We start from the raw sequence: 21,300 nt of genomic DNA on the forward strand, positions 1-21,300 counted from the left end.
CTTTTATTTGATAAGCGCTATTATACAGTATTCGAATGGCTGGGTGGCCGCCCTCCTCCGCCAACTGAGTCTACTTTGCTAATAGCCATGTGACGTCATGTTCAAAATGGCCATCACATCTCCCTGTTCAAGTCGACGCTCTAACTGAAAGCTGACAGGATAAACTATTTTACCTCCCTCCCTCCCTGCAGTTATGGTTGTAGGCGATCCTCACTTATTTATACTAATATTGTTGTTATCGGGACAAATTTTCCCCAAAACTTCTTATTCGAGGATTAGCCATAATTTCATGCCAAACTTATATCTAACGACTCACACTTACTTCTAAGCCGTCTGGCTACTTGATTGGTTTCTACCCCTAATGTAGGTCATAGGCAAATGGAAAGTTAAACATATGTAATATATTGCATCTTCATATTACGGTAAAGAAATTTTGTTTTGTTCCTCGAATTAGTATATATTTTTTGTTTTTACCTGGGATCTAGGAGTCAGGGCTGAAGGTGGGAATTTTAGGATAAGGTGGGACCTGAATTTTCAGGTGGGACCTGGAACCCCCTTGCACACTATGTTATCTATGTATCTACGCATCCATGTATCTATGTATCTATGTATCTATATATCTACATATCCATGTATCTATATATATCTACGTATCTGTGTATCTACATATCCAAGTATCTATATATCTATGTATCTATGCATCTATATATCTACATATCTACGCATCCATGTATCTATGTATCTGCATATCTACACATCTATGTATCTACATATCCACGTATCTATGTATCTATGTATCTACATATCTACGCATCCATTTATCTATGTATCTATGTATCTATGTATCTATGCATCCATGTATCTATGTATCTATGTATTCTATATATCTACATATCCATGTATCTATATATCTATGTATCTATGTATCTATGTATCTATATATCTACATATCTACGCATCTCATGTATCTACATATCCATGTATCTATGTATCTATGTATCTATGTATCTATATATCTATGCATCCATGTATCTATGCATCTATGTATCTATGCATCCATGTATCTATGTATCTATGTATCCTGTATATCTACATATCCATGTATCTATATATCTACATATCTACGCATCCATGTATCTATGTATCTATGTATCTACATATCTATGCATCCATGTATCTATGTATCTACGCATCCATGTATCTATATATCCATTTATCTACATATCCATGTATATGTATCTATTATATGTATCTATGTACTTATGTATCAATACATCTATTAGTCGAGAATAGAGACAAATGAATTTTCCGATACTAAGAGTTTTGTGCTTTTTCAGGCAATCTTTAGTCAGATTTTAAAAACTTATGAAAACGACATTTGTTCACAGTATGATGTCTTCATTCCGGCGTTAAAAGGGCCGGTGTAAAAGAGGCCAAAATTTTGCAAATTTTACTTAAAATTGGCGTTAATTTTGATCATTTTTCTCCATTTAAAGGATTATAATCATGATTCAAAGATAAAAATGATCCATTGTTTTACTACATATCTAAAACTTTGCAAAAATCCGTGATTTTCAATGAAAGTTTCAACAGTTTACTACTGAAAAATGATATTTTAATGTAAATTGAAGCATAAAAAGTCATTCTAACAAATTTTGGCGTTATACTTACGATCCTAATTGGCATAAGCCCAAAATCAGGCTGTGGCGTGATAATGGCCGGCGTAAAAAGGGCTGATAAGGTAGTTTTGAATATGTAGATACATAGATACATAGATACATGGATGTGTAGATACATAGATACATAGATACATGGATATGTAGATACATAGATACGTAGATATATAGATACATGGGTATGTAGATATATAGATACATAGATACATAGATACATAGATACATAGATACATGGATGCATACATACATGGATGCATAGATACATGGATGCATAGATACATAGATACATAGATACATGGATGCGTAGATATGTAGATACATTGATACATAGATATGTAGATACATGGATACATAGATGCGTAGATATGTAGATACATAGATACATAGATACATGGATATGTAGATACATAGATACGTAGATATATAGATGCATGGATATGTAGATATATAGGATACATAGATACATAGATACATGGATGCATAGATACATAGATACATAGATACATGGATGCGTAGATATGTAGATACATAGATACATAGATACGTGGATATGTAGATACATAGATGTGTAGATATGCAGATACATAGATACATGGATGCGTAGACATGTAGATATATAGATACATAGATACATAGATATATAGATACATGGATATGTAGATACATAGATACGTAGATATATAGATACATGGATATGTAGATACATAGATACATAGATACATAGATACATAGATGCATAGATACATAGATACATAGATACATGGATGCGTAGATATGTAGATACATAGATACATAGATACGTGGATATGTAGATACATAGATGTGTAGATATGCAGATACATAGATACATGGATGCGTAGACATGTAGATATATAGATACATAGATACATAGATATATAGATACATGGATATGTAGATACATAGATACGTAGATATATAGATACATGGATATGTAGATATATAGATACATAGATACATAGATACATAGATGCGTAGATACATAGATAAATTCGCTATGCCATTTGGTGTGCCATTTGGTATACCATTTGCGGTGCCATTTTGGTATGCCATTTTGGGGTGCCAACTTATGTCGTAACCCAAAACAAACGACAACCCTGAAGCCAATAATGACTTTGATCCCTTAAACATTCATAGTTTGTATAAACTTGAAGCATGTAAACTTGTACATAGATACCTAAACAACACACTCAACAAATCATCGATAAATCTCTTTACTAGCCATCCTCGTAAGCATGACATAAAAAACCCAGCCAGACGAAATGATAAAAACAGTGTCTCAATTATTCATTATGATCAAGCTGATTGTCCCCTAATGTATCATGCACCCTTAGCTTGGCAGGAACTTGACTGCTACAATAGAGTTGAATTGTCATCCCATTCTCTCTGCAAGCACTTAAAGAAAAGATTATACAAATTACAATAAATACTTGTATTATTTCTTAATATATAATATAACTTGAGTTACTTTGTGGAAGTCTACCTTCCAACCTCTTGCGTGTGTAAATATTGCTACCTTTATATAAAGGTTACCTTAGTTTTTCCCTAGTTTTTTTAACCCTTTTGTTAAATTTTTATCACAAGGTTTTATACTGACGAATGGCTTAGAAAGCTCTCTATTATGAGCTCTTTTCATTCTCAGGTTTTTATTCATTGTATATAGTGTTTTAAAAAGTGAAAGAAAGTGAAAGTGAAAGTGAAAGTGGCTTTGTCTTTGAAGAAGTCTTCCCAGTCCCATGGCATGCCCAGTCAGTGGGAGAGAGTTATATCGGATCGCCCAAAGTTACCTTCATTTTTTTATTTTATTTTTTTATCCACGGATCGCTGATAGTCACCTTTCCGGGGGTTTTGTTGTTTGGAATTGATTAAGTAACAGTTGGTAGGGTCAGGGTTGCTAAGCTAGTAACGGCTTGTCACTGTGCCGGGTGCATACTCGGCGCCTTGGGCCCCGCAGGGTTGCTAGTAACGGCTCGAATTTCAGTCAGGTTTAAAAAAGGGTTACTTTTACCCATATTATAATAACATTACCCCCGTCTTTTGCCAGTTCGGTATAATATGTTATGAATTGCGCAATTTGGCTGTGCGGCGATGGCTCAACGGATCGGATAGAGCGCTGGCTTCCGAAACTGAAGGTCTTTCTTTGATGGTGGTTCGAATCCCACTCGGTGCGAAAATTAGGCTGGTCGAAATTGATGGACAAATGATTGACAGGTATGAAAACTCAGTCAGAAATGAGAAACTAAGTCTCAGAAACTCAGACAATCAGAAATGAAAGAGAAATGGATCAGAGATAAGAAAATAAAATAAAAACATGAAGGTAACTTTGGGCGATCAGATGTAACTCTTTCCCAGTCAGTGCCCCAGTATTGGCCAGTAGTAAGGAAACTATGCAGTCCACGCCAAATTGTTATTTGATTAACTGTGAGGTGCAAAAAACCAAAGCCAAAGGAAGTTCGGCTTGTGGAAAGGCAGGCGAAATTGCAGGGGGGGGGGTTAGGGGTCAGTCACAAATCGATTCTAGGTTAGAAGAACGTCAATTGACATTTTAAAAGCTGACCCACCCACCCACACCCAAAAACGTCAAACATACCTTGATATCCTCGAAATCGATAAAAAATGCCTTCATCGCTGTTTGGTCAGCCATCTTAATTTTCACTACGGCTCGCATAGTTTATATTTGAAAAAAAAAAGAAACGGACGGTTAGTGTAAAACGCAGGTCACAGGTCACAGGTCGCAGGTCACAGGTCACAGGTCAGTGATGACAGGTTGACTCTAATCAATGTCATTGCAGAGGAAAATGTTTGGAAAACACAAAGAATTATCAAAAACATAATTATCAAGCAATTTCATCCATATAAAACCATTTCAAACATCAAAATTTAACCATGTGCTTTTATCGATCTTTCGCAGTTTGCGCCGTGTATAACGCAGACCAGAAAATATTTGAAACCATATTATACGTACAACAGGTATATTACATATTGTAATGTTTGTAATGTTATATGATGGTTACATACATATAATAAAACACATCGCTCTAAAACTACCTTCTCAGAGAACTCACGAGCTTCTGATTGGTGTAATTTTATATCCAGCCATATTGTTATCATCACATTCGGTATGCTAAATATTTTTGGTGTTTTTCTCTTGTAAGACATGATATTTTGTGATTCTGTCAATATTTTTGTCAAAAATTGTCATTAGGTCATTAAAATAACAATTGAATGATTAATTAGTTCATCCTTCTAAAACCACTCTCTTAGGGACCTCACAAGCTTCTGATTGGTGCCGTTTTATATCCATTCACACTATCAACATCACATTCTGTATTATAAATATTCTTCGTGTTTTTGTCTTTTCTTGCATCAGATTTTATGATTCTGTTAATATTTGTGTCAAAAATTGTCATGAAGACATTAAAATAATAACTGAATAATTAATTAGTTCCATCCTTCTAAAACCACTCTCTTAGGGACCTTGCAAGCTTCTGTTTGGTGCCATTTTTTATCCATTCCACCATCCACATCACATTTTGTATAATAAATATTTTTCGTGCTTTTGTCTTGTTAGGCATCATATTTTATGATTTTGTCATTATTTTTGTAAGTAAGTGTCACTAGGTTGTTATTCTATTCAATTGTCATTTTATAATATCTAAATAACATGTATTACTTTTTTGTAATTTAATGCGTTATGTATTGATGTTATGTTATGTATATGTTATGATCTTATTATCTTTTTTCCGGTCTGCACTTTGTTGACCTGTGACCTGTGACCTGTGACCTGTAACCTGTAACCTGCGACCTGTGACCTGTGACCTGCGTTTTACACTAACCGAGAAACGGAGATAATTTCTAAACTTGTTCACAAAATTTCCATAATTAATTATCTCCGCGGCTAGTTCGAAACACGGGTCACGGGTCACGGGGTACGGGGCACAGGGTACGGGTCACGGGGCACGGGGCATACAATTTACAGACCGGAAAAAATATAACGATATCATGACGTATAATTCATAACACGCACTACATAACACATATAATAGTACTAATACTACTAGTATAGTATGTCTGAAACAATTATATACGAATAGTATTATCATGAAAATTTTTAAATAATATGTCATCCACAAATTTTGACAAAATAATATTGAATGACAAAAATATTGTCAAAATCATGAAATATAAGGCCTCTGAACCAATTTACAGCAAAATTTCTTTTCATACTCAATAGGATGCTAATCATGTGACTGGATATAGATTGACATGTTTTAAAACGATTAAATGCTACAAGATAGTGGTTTTAGAGATATGAGTATAATTACGTCATTTTTATTAAAAATTCATAATGGTAGGTGGAAAATATTGACACATTGATAAAGTACCATCATTTCTACGTTATTATCCATTAAAATTATATTCATACTCAAGGTGATGGAGGGGATATAATGAGATATGATTTAACAATAGCCGTACTATCATTTTCGTGAGATAGCTCGCTTTTCAGGGATGGGAATTGTAATATGTATATTACTTACGTATAACATATAACATGCATATAACAATAAAAGTGTATTATTGATAATATAAGCTTATTAGTGAGGTTAAGTAAATCGGTAAAATCACGACGACGAACGAATATTTAACAGGCTAGTGAGTTTCAACCAATCAAATTTCGTATTTCCACTAGCCTATTACATTTTTCGTCCGTTGTCGTGATTATCCCGGTATACTTAACCTCACTATTATATGTATGTAATATGTTGCGGTGTTTTCTGGTCTGCATTATACACGACGCAAACTTCGAAAGCACGTGGAAAGCATGTGGTTAGGTTTTAGCGTTTTAAATTGTCATACGTGGATAAAATACCTTAAAATTGATTTTTTCGATAACTTTTAGTGTTTTTAAAACATTTTCTGATTGAATTACTTTGATCTGAGCTGCCCCGTCATCCCTTGCCCCGTGCCCCGTAACCCGTGCCCCGTGACCCGGACCCGTGACCCGTGACCCGTGTTTCGAACTAGCCGTTATCTCCGTAGTATGTAGCGACAGAAAGAACAAGAACAAAGAAAAGACATAAACATCGGGCCGTTTGTTTTGGTTTTCAAAACAAAAGAAGCGATCAAACAGAAACATGGCGAAAAGTAATATTTGGCATGGAATGAAAAATCGATGTTTCTGAAAAACGTCAACAACCTTTAACCCACCCACCTATATACGTCAATTGGCGTTCTTCTAACCTAAAATCGATTTGTGACTGACCCCTTAGCCCTCCAATGGGTGTCTAGGGCTAAGCCCTGGTCCTGGTGGGGGTTCAGGGGGTGGAGCTCCCGAAGCCGAAAGCCCTGAGATTTTGATCTTTCTCATGCCTAAAAGTTGCTCAAAATTTGTAGAAGACCCGATGGGGTCTTTCAAAGATACAAACAGTTACATCAAAATGCCTCGAAAATGTCAATATGAAAATTCAGAGAACGTATGTCTCGCTCATTATAAAAAGGCTGACACAAACTTTCAATAATTGGATTGTAACATCGAGTTAAGTCTCTTTTGTTAAGTCACCAGGGGGTAAATAAAACAGACCTTGATACATTTATCGTTCGTTTCAACTTGACGATTCGTTTAAAACTCAGCCTCCTAAATATTTGGGGTAGGTAAAATATGTACAAAGAAATTCATACTTTTCCAACCCGGCGAATCTTTAAAAAAGAAGTGAACAATAAAATATAATTACCCTTTGCAAATATACCTCTTCGGTGGCGACCGTAGTCTACTCTGACGTAATTGTAAAATTTATGTGATGGGAGTTTGACATAGTAATGTAATGTTGTTTGGGTTCTCTGGAATTTCGATTGCATTTATTCAGGTTGATTTTTTATGACTTCTAATGGTACTTTTTCTAATGAGTTTGATTACTCTGTTCTCACACTTATTTCCTTTTTTTTTTGCGTCCTTTTCCGTGATTACTTTTATTTATATTTTTAAAGACAGGTAAGAAGGCATGTTGATGTAACTGTGATACACTGAACCAATTGAACCAAATAAAAATAATTAAACATTTTTTTTTATTGCAATATGCACAACGTCATAAATGACAATCAGTAGCAACAGCATCATAAAAAGTAATGAGATGTTTTGATTTTTCAAAGCACACGAAAATATAAAAGAGGTCTGTGTACGAGCGTGCTCATTTTGAAGCGTTACGTAATCAAGCCTGGTTTTTATTACTTAACACTGGCACTTGGCTTGATTGCGGGCCTTCCGTAAATAAACATCCGGCCTTATGGGTGGTAATAAAGAGGGCGTTGATAGTTGCCGCCTCATTGATTCGATGTTTGTTATTCAAATTAAGTGCTACCCCATCCGCCCTTTTTTCAACTTTACGCCATTTTTGCAATTTAGTCTGTTTGTTTATTGATGGAAATCAGCCCAAGTTGTTTCGTATTTTTCCTGCACAAGTCACTTTTATTACAAAACTGTTATCGTTTTAAACATGAGCAACTGATCCAGAATAAAAGGTAATTATTTTTACAACTCACACTTTTTAATTACATTAATTGACATCTTGACATTACAGCTATCTTCTTAGATGTTTTGTTTCGAGAGTTCTAGCAATAGTTTATCGTTCAACTTGGAGAGGGAATGTTTGTAAACATAGAATTTTTTTTAACAGTTATTTGGGGGGGGGTCGGAATTAGACAGTGGTGTCGGATTTAGGACCTCTCACGGTACTTCAAAGAAAGAAATGTATAAAGGTAAATGAATCATGACCATGAGCCATATTTTAGGAATTAATGGGATTAGTATTAGGGATTTTAAAATGAATTAAAAGCACTTTATATTGAGCCATTCCAGAATTTGTCTTTAACAGGGTTGGGGGCTGGACGACACAGGATTTGAAATTTCCAAGGCGAGAGAAGAAAATGTATAAATTTCCAAGGCAATTGAATTAAAAAAGGCAAAAAAGAGTGGAATTTCCGATGCATGTTGCAAAAGTGCATGGATTTTTATCAGAATTTGGAAAAGAAAAATTATTTCCAAGGCTAGAAACAATTTAAAAATGCACGTCGTCCGAGGGAGGGTAACAAAAATTTTCTGGAATGGCCCATTCTATTTACACTCTATATACAACGTTATACCGTGATTGGTCCTAAATCCGACAGCCTTGCCTAAATCCAACCCCCCAAATAACTGCTATGAAAAAAATTCTATGCTTACAAACATTCCCTCTCCAAGTTGAACAATAAACTATATTGCAAGAACTCTCGATAACAAAACATCCTACAAGATGACTAAAATGTCAAGATATCAATTAATGGGATAAAAAAGTGTGAGTTGTAAAAATAATTACCATTCTGAATCTGTTGCTCGTAATTAAAACGTTAACAATTTTGTATTTAAAAAATCATGTTTTCTATAAAGAAGCAATTATATGTTGTTATTTGGTTCAATTGGTTCAGTGTATCAAATCTTGCAGTTTAGTTGACAATTATAAAATTGGTATCTTCATTGCTCCACAGTGAAAGGTTTTATTTTATTTTAGTTTGTATCTTTGAAAAACCTCATCAAATTTAGGCAGGGCTATTGGATTTAGGACCACTCACGGTATGACGGTCAAGGGAGAGCAAGGTGGATGCGTTCAAACGACGTAATGAAATTAGGAGTTAGAATGGCGGTGCTCCTCACGTCTTGAAAAGCTTTGACTTACGCCAATATCTTACTTTATATTCACTCCTTACGCCAATATGCCAAAAGTAATTACTGCCTCACGCCGAATATATTAGGCGTGCTGTTCACCAATTCCAGCCTGGAAGTCTTCCCATGTTCAGTTTGACTAAAGTCTGATTAGCCGTTACTCACAAATCAATTTTAGGCTAGAAAAAATTCAATTGATGTTTTAAAAGCTGACCTGCATGGCATGGGAAAATCTATGTTTTTGAAAATAAAAAGTGTTAAAAAAGTGCCAAAATTCATCAATCAACGTTAACCTAAAATCTATTCGTGAGTGACTTCTTACTCGCTGATTGCTTAATCCAAAATATAACATTCAAACCAATAGGTAACAACTTCTAAAGCAAACTTCGAGAGGATAATCCAAACCATCAACGCTTCAAAGAATGCATTTGTACCTGCTGATAGAAAAGAATCTCAGCAGATATTTTTCATGTCAAGTATTGAATTTGAATTAGCTCTCCTACACCCAGTTTATCCATGAATAGGATAGTTTAGGACCGGCTTTAAGTGGGTGTCAAGTGCATTCTTGAGTTTTTCAGCTGAAGTATTTTTTAAGTTTCTTATGCTCTTTGGCATTGCATTGAATAGTTTTGCACCTTGTAAAGAAAGAGTACAATCTCTAAGCTTTGATGTTTGATTCTTGGAGAGTTTCAGCACAGTCGGCAGAGCCAGGGAATTTCGTAAGCTTTTATACTGCTATTCACGTTAGGTACTATCCCTTCTAACACCTTCCAAACACAGATGATGCGATATAGCGACTGTCTTCAGGTCTCTAAATGAGACCAACAGTATTTGGACTCCATAAAATGGAGCAATATTCTAAGATTGGTATCACCAATGATTTTTAGAGTGTAGTCATGCATTCCAATGACCGCGATGAAAAATTTTGCAGTATCCATGAAGTTAAATTTTTTGCTTTTGAATGGGTGAAATTATTTATCAGGATTCCCAAATCTTTTACAACATTTTTGTTTCAATGATGTTGCCTGATGGTGATGTATAGTTTGTTTGGTCCTTGGATGATTTGATTTTGACCATATCTCAAGAGTTCAAATTTTATGTCGTTAAGTTTCATATTATGCTGTATTATGACATTTTTTAATTCGTTTATTTTGTAAATCAGGTTTGTTTTGATTTAACTTTGTATTTTAATGACCAGCCACTTACATACTTACTTACTGCACGGTTTAACGTCCGTTGTTCCCAGCAGCTGGGGTTGGGCGCCTTCCTCTGAAGATCGTACGCCAGCAGGCTGCCCCATCGTTAGTCATGTCGACAGTCATAAATTTGAGGTTGTCTTTAATATTGTCCATCCATCTTTTTTTGGTCGGCCTAAATATTTACCTTCCACAACCTGGGAAAGAATTCTCTTCTGCTGACAGTCTTCATCCATACATTGGACATGGCCAAACTAGCGTAGCCTACCTTCTGACCTTGACGTAGAAAATCATCAATCAGAGCATTCATCTGAAAAAAGAACATACATTAGAGACCCATTCCGACAAACGTGTTGAAAAAATCCACCTGATCATTATCATTGCGACCAAGCCTGCTACAATCATCCACAGTTACAGCCAGGTCATTCATTTGAGGGCTATGCATGATAGCCCCCACTGATGCAAGTTAGTGCACGATAATGCCTGGTCTTTTTCCGCTAGAAAAGTGACAAAGGAATCTTAGTGCGCAATGGGAATCTTTGACGGAACGATATTTTGAAATTTGCCCAAGTCAATTCTCGAGTGGGATTTGAATCTATACATGAAAAGTACTATTGATTCAGAAGCTCTGTACTACGAGAGACCTTGAAACCACAACAAACGGGTGAATCTACGTTATAGTGTGTATTTTGTACAGACCTTTATACATCATATCAATATAGCAAGGTTAGCCCCAACATTATTAGTGCCCCTACCAGGGCCTTCAGCCCTATATTTCCCAATCAATGCTTCTCCCAACCCTATTTTGACTATCCTGCTCCAACCCCAGCCTTTCTAATTCAAATTTATTTGCGTCGGCTAAAAATTCTGGGTTCTATAGTACAGTAAGCACTTTTACATCGGCAATAGCCAAATTTACGTTGGGGTTTGCGTTGACAATAATTGAATGCTGACGCGAATTAGAATGGCTGAACCCTGACACTAACTAATCCTGACCCCTGACCCTAACTGATCCTGACCCAAACCGATAACAACAATTTCACCAATACGGATTGAAAACAAAAATTTTACTTTCATCCCTACAAAGAAGTCAGCACCCTTTTCAAACAACATCATCAACAGTCATCAAACTTACAGTTATTTGTGGATATTTTTGGCTCTTTTCTGCTGAATCAGCAGAATTTCGAAGAGAGAAGAAAAGAATCAATTTTTCTTTCAACATCTAAAAAAACAAACTTTATTTTTGGGACAGGGTGACTCTCAAAAAAAAGTTCACTTGCCTGAAATTTGAAAACCAGACATTTTTTCTTATTTGGCCTTAAATGTCTGATCCAATTTTTTGGGTCAAGCTGGAGTTTTTACAAGGTTTTCGATGATTCGGTCTTGATGCTTGAATCTTGATGCTTGAATCTTGAGACAAAGGATTTTATTACTTTTTTTATAGAACGCGTCATCTCTATTTTTTAAAATGACCAATTAGTGAAGTATCTTTTAAAAACTCCAGCTCATCCCAATTTTTTTCAGTCCCTAAATATAATTCATACAAATTAAAAAAATATTTACGTAAATTTGAAATTAGCAACTTCCTTATTTTCAAAGAGAAAAAAATTTCCTCTTTTCATTTGTTTGAAAGCAAATAATCATCCTTTTTCAAGCTTTCTAAGTAGCAGTATTTGTTTGTTTTTAGCCATTAAAAAATAACAATAAAAAAAATAGCCAGCAGTTCAAAAACATTTCAAGATGACTGTACTGTCATTTTTTGGTTGCACATTCATTGCATTTGGACCATCAGTGGCAATGTTTGCTCTAACTGTGGCTCCTGATGCACAACAGGTCATTGTTTTCATCAGCAGGTGAGAAATAATAAAATTTTGATAATAATTAATTTAAAATTTAAAAATTTTTGTTTTAGTTAATTCTAGGTAATTTCAAGAAATATTCAGAGGCTATTTAGAAGGATCAAGCACAGGGACACAATTCATACTTTGGTATTGTCTCTCTAGGCGCTGACAAGCCCCATTTTCATTTTTCCATTTTGAGTTTCATATATATATATTTTCCTAATCAAGATCTCTTGTTGAATAAGTAACTCTAGCATTAAAGCTACGCACATTAGTAAAAAACTGTGTAAAAGTGTGTACTTTATATTTTCTTGATGCAGGAGTTTTTTAATTTATTCAACATGAAATTATGATGACTTATGATTAGGAAAAGTCGATTTTGTAACGTGTTCTTTTTTACTTAATAGTGCTTTCTGCTGGTTACTCTCATTGCTGGCAACTTCATTACTATGGTTAGGTATACAGCATGTTGTAGGGCGGTTGATTATCATGGTCCTAATATCAGTTTTATTTCAAGAATTATTCAGATTTGTATTATGGAAAATTGTCAGGTTTGTCTGTTGTTATATTTTTTCAGATACATTATCTGGTAGTCTGTCGTGTTACGTATCATTATAGATATTTTTCAACAATAAGAGGAGGTCTATTTTGGGACAGGGAAGCAATCAATTTTCTAAGGTCCCCCCAAATTGAAAGGTAGTATCAAAAACTAGTTAAAGGTTAAAAAATGTATTTCATTCTAAATTTGAACCAGTGAAGCTTTAGTTATTGAACCTATTGCTCGAGATTTTGTTTATTGTTTTTTAGGCGGGCTGAAGCAGGCCTTATTGAAATGACAAACAACCACTCTCCGTACAGGAAGCTATATTTTCATTATGGTCAGTATGATAAACTTTTTTCTCAAAAAACCTCATTGCAAATGTATGACCTTGTGTGTCGTAAGTCTTGTTGTCTATCCGAAATATTTATTGGCAGGCTGAAGACTTCCAAATTCTGTTTTGTCAGCAATTTAGCATACCTTCTTAACTGTTTCCTAAAATTCTCTTCATCCCTTGTGGTGCGCATGTTCAAATATTTTATTTTCAGGATACAGGAAGGTCTATTTCCCAGATTAATTAAATTACCAAAACTTCTGTTTCTACTTTGTAGTTGCTGGACTTGGTTTTGGCTTTATGAGCGGTTTATTTGCAATGGTCAATATTCTAGCAGATACATCAGGTCCTGGAACTCTAGGTCTCAATGGTCATGATCCAAACTTTGCTGTCATATCAGGTGAGTCACATTCTAACTAAAAGTTTATACTTCTTGAGATAAAACATTAAAAGAACAAGCTTATTAAGAAACCAATTTGTAGAAAGTTTATTTGCGAAGGGATAAAGAGCTTCACAACCCAAGTTCTTATTTTAAATGGTGTATCGTGTACACATGTACGCCAGTTTCTCAAGGTCTTACTAAAATTAGAAATTGCAGAACTTAAGGTAACAAGTATTTTGTTTTAAAAGAGATTCCAGCTACATAAAATGTATTAGAGTTGGTAGGCTTTTACACCATATTATTTTGAAAATATTGCCCTTTTAAAATAAAAAATTCGATTTGAATATAATCACTTCTTTTTAGCTCGAATTTGTCTTATTTTCATTCACAAATCTTGCACTGTTTTGACTATGACTAGTGGGCTCTTCCAGAAAATGTCCGTGCATGGGGGAGGGGTAGTGAAAAATCTACAAAATTTGCCTTGTCCGGGGGGTCAACTGATGCTTGTCCACGGGGGGGGGGGTATACCTGCTATCAAAAGTCACAATGCCCGGGGGGTAAATTTTCAAATATCCAAATATCCTCCACCCCCCATATTCAAATTTTTTCTGGAAGAGTCCATACGGCATTAATAGTCAAAATTATACAATTTTGCCTTTTTAGCCACTCTTTGACATTTTTGAACAGAGAAAGTTGCAGGCTATTCTTTATTAATGATTTACAATTTCCTTGTCTTCTTTTATTATTTTCAGCATTTTTAACGAACTGTATGATCTTGCTGAACACGTTTTGGGGAATTGTATTTTTTGAAGGATTAGATTATCGTAAATGGATACATATCATTGCAGTACCAGTTTCACATGTTTTAGTATCATGTTTGGTAAGTATAACGAGGCAACCTTTATTTGAGCTCTTTCTTTGGCTGTATCTTTAAAGGATAACCTTTCCTCGAACAGACACCATAAGACCTCTTGAAGTGTTATAATTATAATGGGAAAATTCGAAGGTTTCTACGTTAAGTTTTATTTTTGGAAATTTTCATTGAGATTTTAGGCTTTGCTACCTGTATTTTTTCTCATTTTTTCTCAGATTATCATCGTTAAATCATCTTTTATACATCATATTTTTTTCATTTTCACAGACTCTTCTCAATGAACAGCAAATATATTGGCCAGCATTAACTGTAGGTTACACACTAACTGTTATTTTTGGATTATGGAGTTATTTATGTGTCGGTGGAAGTATAGAAAATCTGAAACGTGTTTTTACTGCAAGACATACATCGACATCATTGCTCGATAATAATTGAAAAAACTAAAAGTGTGGGTGTTTGAGTTTTTGATTTGCCAGAGTCTTTGACAATGGAGGTGGGATATGCTGGATTATGTTGAATTCTGGATATCTTTTGATTTATAAGATGATTTTTAATAGCAATTCTCAATAATAAATACCCAGAAGAAAAGTTTAATTGATAATGATATCAACTGAAACCTGGTACTTACTTCGGATGAAGTTGTTACTTGGGGTAAACATAGTTTTCAATGTTGGCAATAAACAGTGATGATAATGATATGTGATAGTCTGGAAAAAAATCATCTGTGATAATATTATTTTGTTGATATTTTGTAAAAATTAACGAGCATTTTTTGTATCATAATGTTTTAATTTCACACACAATACAAAATTTGATTTATATTCAGGGTTGGAATTTTTTCAGTGTTGTTTTGGGTGCTTTAAGACATTCTTACAGTCAAGTTCTACGGCGTGATAGCTCTTTACGAGGAAAATAAGTAATGCGTATTTAATTTTTCATTTCTTAACGGTTTTACGCCTATTATTATTAATGCGGATGACTTGAAAAAGAATTCACCGATTGAAAAGCTTTCATTTGAATCCGTTATGCTTTGAAGGTTTGTATCATCAAAATAATTGGGGATATTATACCTTTTATTTTTTGTATAATTTTGTAACATTTTAGACTTATTGCCATAATATAATTGCAGTAGAAATATAAATTGAATTCTTTTGAGGTATTTCGTAGTAGCATACTTGGAAAGACAAAAACCAGTTGAAAATATTGTGTCTTGGTAAAATTTGATATAATTTTTATGGTAGGTACGCATGCGTAATTATTTTCACGTTCTATATAACTGGAGATAATAATTATATGGCTAAAGTTTACTAGGTTCTTTTTCAATAATGGAAAGTTCCCCTCAAGTTTAGCCTAGATGTTTGTTCGCTCTCTCCTGAAAGTCCCTGTTTCTTTTTCTATAGAGAAAAGATGGTCAAGCTCATAGGCGGTTTTGGACCATGTCGAATTTATCCGAGGAAGAGACTTTGTAGTTGTAATTTCATTGTCTTTAACGAGTGTTGTGCTCCTTCGCATGTTTCTGACGTACTCGTTCTATACACCTTTCCCGAGTTTATCGATTTTTTCGACCTCTCCAGTTTGAAACGAGAACTTGATACTTTTGAAGCTTTTGGTGATACAAAGTCATTCTGAAAATTTGAGATCTAAACTTTACTAAACTGTTAACATTTTCTCAGCTATTACCATTCATTAATTCTCACCTTCAAAATACTAGACAACAAAAATTTAATTATCTTGGAAACACACAAAACAACAAAATGTTCTTGGAAAGGAAGCGGTGACCTTCTGAACATCTGATATATACACTCACCAGACGGACGAGGAAGCTATGGGCACGTGAAATCTATCAAGAAAATTTAAAACGAGCGTGGTAAAAAATTTGCAAGTCAACAAAAAAAGGCGGGAGCGTTTTGGCAACACATTGAAAATTTGTATTTAATTGTGTAGTATGCAGATAAAAACTTGTTTAATTTCTTAATGGCCTTCATCATGATGTTAATGACTGTATCTATTGTTTGACAAAAATATGAATCTATTTGGTATGTTTTTATTGATCGTTTAGAGAGACCACGTGAAATTGACTGACTTTTTTTCAACTGAATTTCTGGTTTTTCTCTTGTCATTAGAATGTGTACGGAAATTCGATGTTATGGTGGCTGTGATACACAAACCAGAGCAATTGATACTTAACCTGCAGACAATGGCTTTATGTGAGGTATGATTAACTTTTTTTTCTACTGAATTTCTTGGTGAGGGAAAACTCTTTTAGGTCATTTTTATCATAGATTATCATTATAAATCCTCTTGGCTTTCACTTACAATAACAGATTTAGGATGAAACTTTCCATGATTAATTTTCCCTTACACCTCCGCCACCACCAAAATTAGGCAACGAAGATAAGAGTATTTTGGGAAAATGTTGCACGGTGACCGCCGCACCAGCTTTCCCTGGCGTGTTGTTCCTGATTATTCTTCTATTAGGGCGGACTTGTAAAAAAGTATAATAATAGTTAGTTTTTTTAATTAATTCAGTCCTGTTGCAGTTCTGTTCAGAAACTTTTCTAGAACGATGCTTCCCAACGCGATCTTTCCACGTGTGCTTTGATTGTTATCTTCGAAGTCTTAATTAATTTCTTCCCTTCTTCTTGATTGCATGTGAAAAATTAGAGAAGACCTTATTTTTTGCAAGGTTTGCTTATTTTTTATCATGTTGTATGGTTTCGTGTATAATAATACCTAAACAAAAAAATACATACGCTTCGGTGTCTATGTGTAAGACATAATGGTAGTTTATTATGGGCTTTTATTTAGAATACAGAGATAGAATTTGTAAAATTTGTAATATTTTTCCTGGTTTAAATAACATTTTATTTCCTTTTTCTCATCAGAAATGTTTAAAGATTTCGAAATTTTTTAAGGAAGTAAGGATGGGTAAGTGAGAATTCAGGAAAATTAAGACGAAAAAGGAGGAACTGGGAGTATGTTCTAAACATCCTTAATGTTCTTTAATATTCCTTATTTCAAGTGAGATAAGCTCAACTAAATCTTCATTAAAACTTTCGAAGCGAATGCTAATTTCCTCAAGGAACTACAATTACATTTAAAATTGAAGCCTGGGTAGAATTTCTCATTTTTGGAATACTAAAACACTGTAGGGTTTGAGGAAGTTTTTCTACTGCACTTGCTGTGGAATTTATTTGATTGATTCAGCCTAGTTATGAAGTTTTTCTACTGCACGTAGCTGCCTTTTGCGTTTTTAAGCTGATTAGAAGAGATTGGGTTCTAGTTTACCATGTTACAATTTTTCGGCATAATATTATGATAATACAAGTGCCTTACAGCTTAGCACTTAGTCAACTCGAATCCAATGTAATAACGTTGCGTATTACAGCAGTGAATTTTGAAAATTCCATAGATAACGGGTCTGTTTGCAGACAAAGTATCACGGGGCTTTGTTATTGTCAGGTGTCTGTACCAGATGTACAAGGCTTTTTCCCGACGCCGTTCAGTCTGTAACTCTTTAAACAAATATTCTTGTCAGGAAGCGCGGAAGGAGATCGAATCTCCGTAACTCGGACAAGTTTTCTGGTCTTTTAAGATAGACTTTAGCTATTTCACATCTGTTTAACTCCCTTCAGTGTATAAGTTATGGAGTCCCGGATATAGTTGTAAAACAAAGGATTCGGCAAAATCAAATTTAATAACAAACGTAGGAACTGAACAGAGTGCGATTTATTGTTCTGAAAGACACATAACTACAATCTAGTATAGGGTTGGCTATGCCATGTTATTAAAGACAATATTTAGATTAGTAATACATAAACCTCCTTGGTAATGTAAAATAAATTTTTGCTAAATCGTATTATAATGAGTGGCATCTTATTCGTTGCGCAATGACTACACAATTACAAAAGTCTTCTGTGCTTAAGCTTGCCATCATCATATGGTTGATTTATGTTGACAAAAACTTTGTTATTTGACTTGGATATGCCTATGCATGTGAAATTTAGATGATTCGACTTTTTCATTTTGTTGACTTTTTTGTTGAATTTCGGGTACATATGAACACATGATTGACTGAAAGTTTGATTGGAAAAATATTTTATGAAAGCATCTTGGTATATGAATCTTTGTTTAAAGAAGACTTTATTTGAAGAAGATCGCAATGCTGTGTTTGTATTCAACATTGAACATGCCTCCAGAGGTAATATCATTTTATTTGTTTTTCAAGCAATGAAAAAAAAATTCCTCTTAAAAAATGTTTTCCTTTATTTTATCTCTTATGTCTAGGCATTTTCGATGTGTTTAGTTATGGGGCTCATTGAATAATGTCGGTAAAATACGAAGCGAAATACTTTGGCATTTCTATATTCAATTGGGGCAGCGTTTGTATTAACACGAAATCTTCTAAGGAAATCGATAGAGACAATGGATTAAATTCAGTTTCGCCTATGATAGAAGGAGATTAGGAGATGAAAATTTTAGATTAATTAAGAAGATATATATTTTCTTCAAAAGATTGAAGGGAAATCAGTGTATTAAATTCTGTGTCAAAATATTAAACATGTCTTAAAATTTTAGTTTTAATTTTGACGACGAAGTATTTTTTCGAAAGTTGAAAGCAGTGTCATAAGATCTTCTATGTCAAGCCTAGACTTGTCCGTTTCTTTACCTCGTGAATTCAGTTGAGATCAGGTCATTTCTAGAATTGTTAAGTCTCGACTTTATGTATTTAGCGGTTTCTTCTTTCTTCTGAATTCCATTCAGATCAACTCTTCTTGAATAATCTCAATGGCAATGAAGAAAAAAAACAAAAGCATTCATACGCCTCTAATCAAAACCGTAGCTTTGAATATACCTCTCTAGTTACAAACGTGGTGAACATCCTGTTTTCCTATAATGTAAGTCTAATGACCTGAGATTCTACGTACACTAAACCAAGTTACATAATGTGGTACATAAAGGGTTTATGTGCTTGATAAAAAACGTAATAAGAATTATCAATATTATCTTGAATCCGTACTCAGTTTAAAGTCAAGAAGGGTATTTTTTCATGGGACCCCAATTTCTCCTCCCCTTTCCATAATTCAAGTTCTTACATGAATACCCACCCCTAAGTTCAATATTTTAACAAAAAACGGTCACACATATAGTTACGCAATGAAGTCAATACGAAAATAGCTTCCATCAACAGTAAAAAGAGACTCTTCATGCTAAAACCATAAGGGTATCTATTTACCTTTAGGAAGGGGGATCAGCTTATATTTACATTTTTGTCCGCTGATAGATTAGGTACTTGTCAATATGACTCCCTTGTTGAGAATCTATCCAATATTACTTTTTGTATAATGATGGATAAAAAATAACTATTTATTTTCTTCTACCCCTTAAAAATTGGATACATGTTTGCATTTTTCTTGACATTTTTGATGAAAGAAAATTGATTATTTTCTTTGCTGTCCTGTAATCATTCATTGTGTATGTCATTCAATGCTTAGTATGTCACGACATCTGTATTGGAAATGACATTTAAAGTTTATAGTCTTTTCTTTCTAATGTAGCATCGTGCCTGTTGGTTTCTGGGTCGGTGATAATTTTACGGGATGAAAGGTTTGACCAGTAGCGTGGTGGGTCGACCAAAATCGGGGAAAACTGGGGGGGCAATTTTCCCAAATTGTTATATTGGCGCTCCATTTTAAAGGCAATACATTTCAAACATTGAGGTAGGCGAAATAAGCGGGAAATTTTTTAGCTATTTTTTCTTTCTCTTGGTTGAAAAACTATTTATTTTGGGGGGTGTGAGATAGCTGAGAGGCGTCTTATGGCACCTCCAAAAAATCGGTCGTTGATGTTAGTTGGCACAAAACATCTTAACAACCTCCCTCTTTTAACGTTCGCAACGCCCATATAGCGGTTAACGTTACCACAACGTAGTGTACCAATTGGTTGAATCGATGTTACGTTAATTCTAAATTTTACTCTGCACCAGTCAAAATTGACTTAAGGTCTTTTGGAGCATTATCGGTCAATTTGATTGCTTTTGAGATGAAGTTTCCATTTAAAGTCTGTCCAGATATAATTGGCAGTGGAAACAAGAATGCCTGTAACTTTTGACAGTCAAATATAATTATGGAATTTTTTTTTGCTTGTTTTAGAGAATCAAGAGCGCTATATTTCAATGTATTTTTTGTTGAAAAATTCGCGATTCTTAACGGTTAAATTTGCGATTGCAAAAATTGAGCATTTTTTCTACTTATGCTATAACCTTCATTTTTACACCAGTAGTAGTTCAACCTTAGGTTAAGAAGTTTGTTAAATTTCAAGGCAAACAGAAAAGTCCTTCGGAAGATATGGGACCTGAAATACCCCTTGGTAGCACTTTTCTGTGAAATATCAAATCTCCAACTTATTACTAAAAACGGGGGTATTATATCTGGACAGACTTTAGTTTGAGGTTTAATCCCGAATTAATCCAAAATTCTTTTACAGACTTTTTAAGATTCGATTAAGATTCGATTAAGATTCCAAAATTCTTTTACAGACTTTTTAAGATTCGATTTTAAGATTATTTGAAAGATTAGAAAGCCAAATATCTGATGAATGAAAATTCCAAAAACACTCCACAAATTTCATTAAGTGTCCAAGAAATTGTGACTGTTAAGATCTCTATCAAGTGAGTAAAAATTCCAAAGGTTAAAAGATTGTTACGAGGTCACTCGATTTGTAGTAAGAAAACTTTTCAAATTTCTAT

The 21,300-nt window shown here is 34.2% G+C and overlaps 2 protein-coding genes across 3 annotated transcripts in view; both read left to right on the plus strand.

Moving 5' to 3' along the window:
- The first annotated feature begins 12,270 nt into the window (after nt 1–12,270).
- LOC136811585 (gamma-secretase subunit Aph-1b-like) lies at nt 12,271–15,753 on the plus strand. The gene is made up of 6 exons (XM_067068212.1): nt 12,271–12,436; nt 12,832–12,975; nt 13,232–13,302; nt 13,574–13,696; nt 14,431–14,558; nt 14,820–15,753. The coding sequence occupies exons 1-6, from the start codon at nt 12,324–12,326 to the stop codon at nt 14,985–14,987; spliced, it is 747 nt and encodes a 248-aa protein (XP_066924313.1). The 5' UTR covers nt 12,271–12,323; the 3' UTR covers nt 14,988–15,753.
- Nucleotides 15,754–16,263: 510 nt separating this feature from the next.
- LOC136811586 (cytoplasmic polyadenylation element-binding protein-like) overlaps nt 16,264–21,300 on the plus strand; it is a 35,768-nt gene continuing 30,731 nt past the window's right edge. The window contains exons 1-2 of one of the 2 annotated variants that reach the window (XM_067068214.1): nt 16,264–16,419; nt 16,676–16,764. In XM_067068214.1, coding sequence (XP_066924315.1) covers nt 16,699–16,764 — 66 coding nt within the window. In that variant the 5' untranslated portion in view covers nt 16,264–16,419; nt 16,676–16,698. Of the gene's footprint in view, nt 16,420–16,675; nt 16,765–18,610; nt 18,754–21,300 lie in introns of those variants that run through there. The other variant, XM_067068215.1, reaches the window with a different exon arrangement.

The sequence above is a fragment of the Clytia hemisphaerica genome, unplaced genomic scaffold (assembly GCF_902728285.1).
Source record: "Clytia hemisphaerica strain Z4C2 unplaced genomic scaffold, Clytia hemisphaerica genome assembly, whole genome shotgun sequence".
Classification (NCBI taxonomy): domain Eukaryota; kingdom Metazoa; phylum Cnidaria; class Hydrozoa; order Leptothecata; family Clytiidae; genus Clytia; species Clytia hemisphaerica.

Bases quoted from the DNA above. Each gene is read 5' to 3' on its own strand.
- LOC136811585 (XM_067068212.1), top strand. From the start codon at position 12,324: ATGACTGTACTGTCATTTTTTGGTTGCACATTCATTGCATTTGGACCA. The intron at 12,976-13,231 runs GTTTGTCTGTTG...ATTGTTTTTTAG, and splicing joins GTATTATGGAAAATTGTCAG to GCGGGCTGAAGCAGGCCTTA. The intron at 13,303-13,573 runs GTCAGTATGATA...TCTACTTTGTAG, and splicing joins GAAGCTATATTTTCATTATG to TTGCTGGACTTGGTTTTGGC.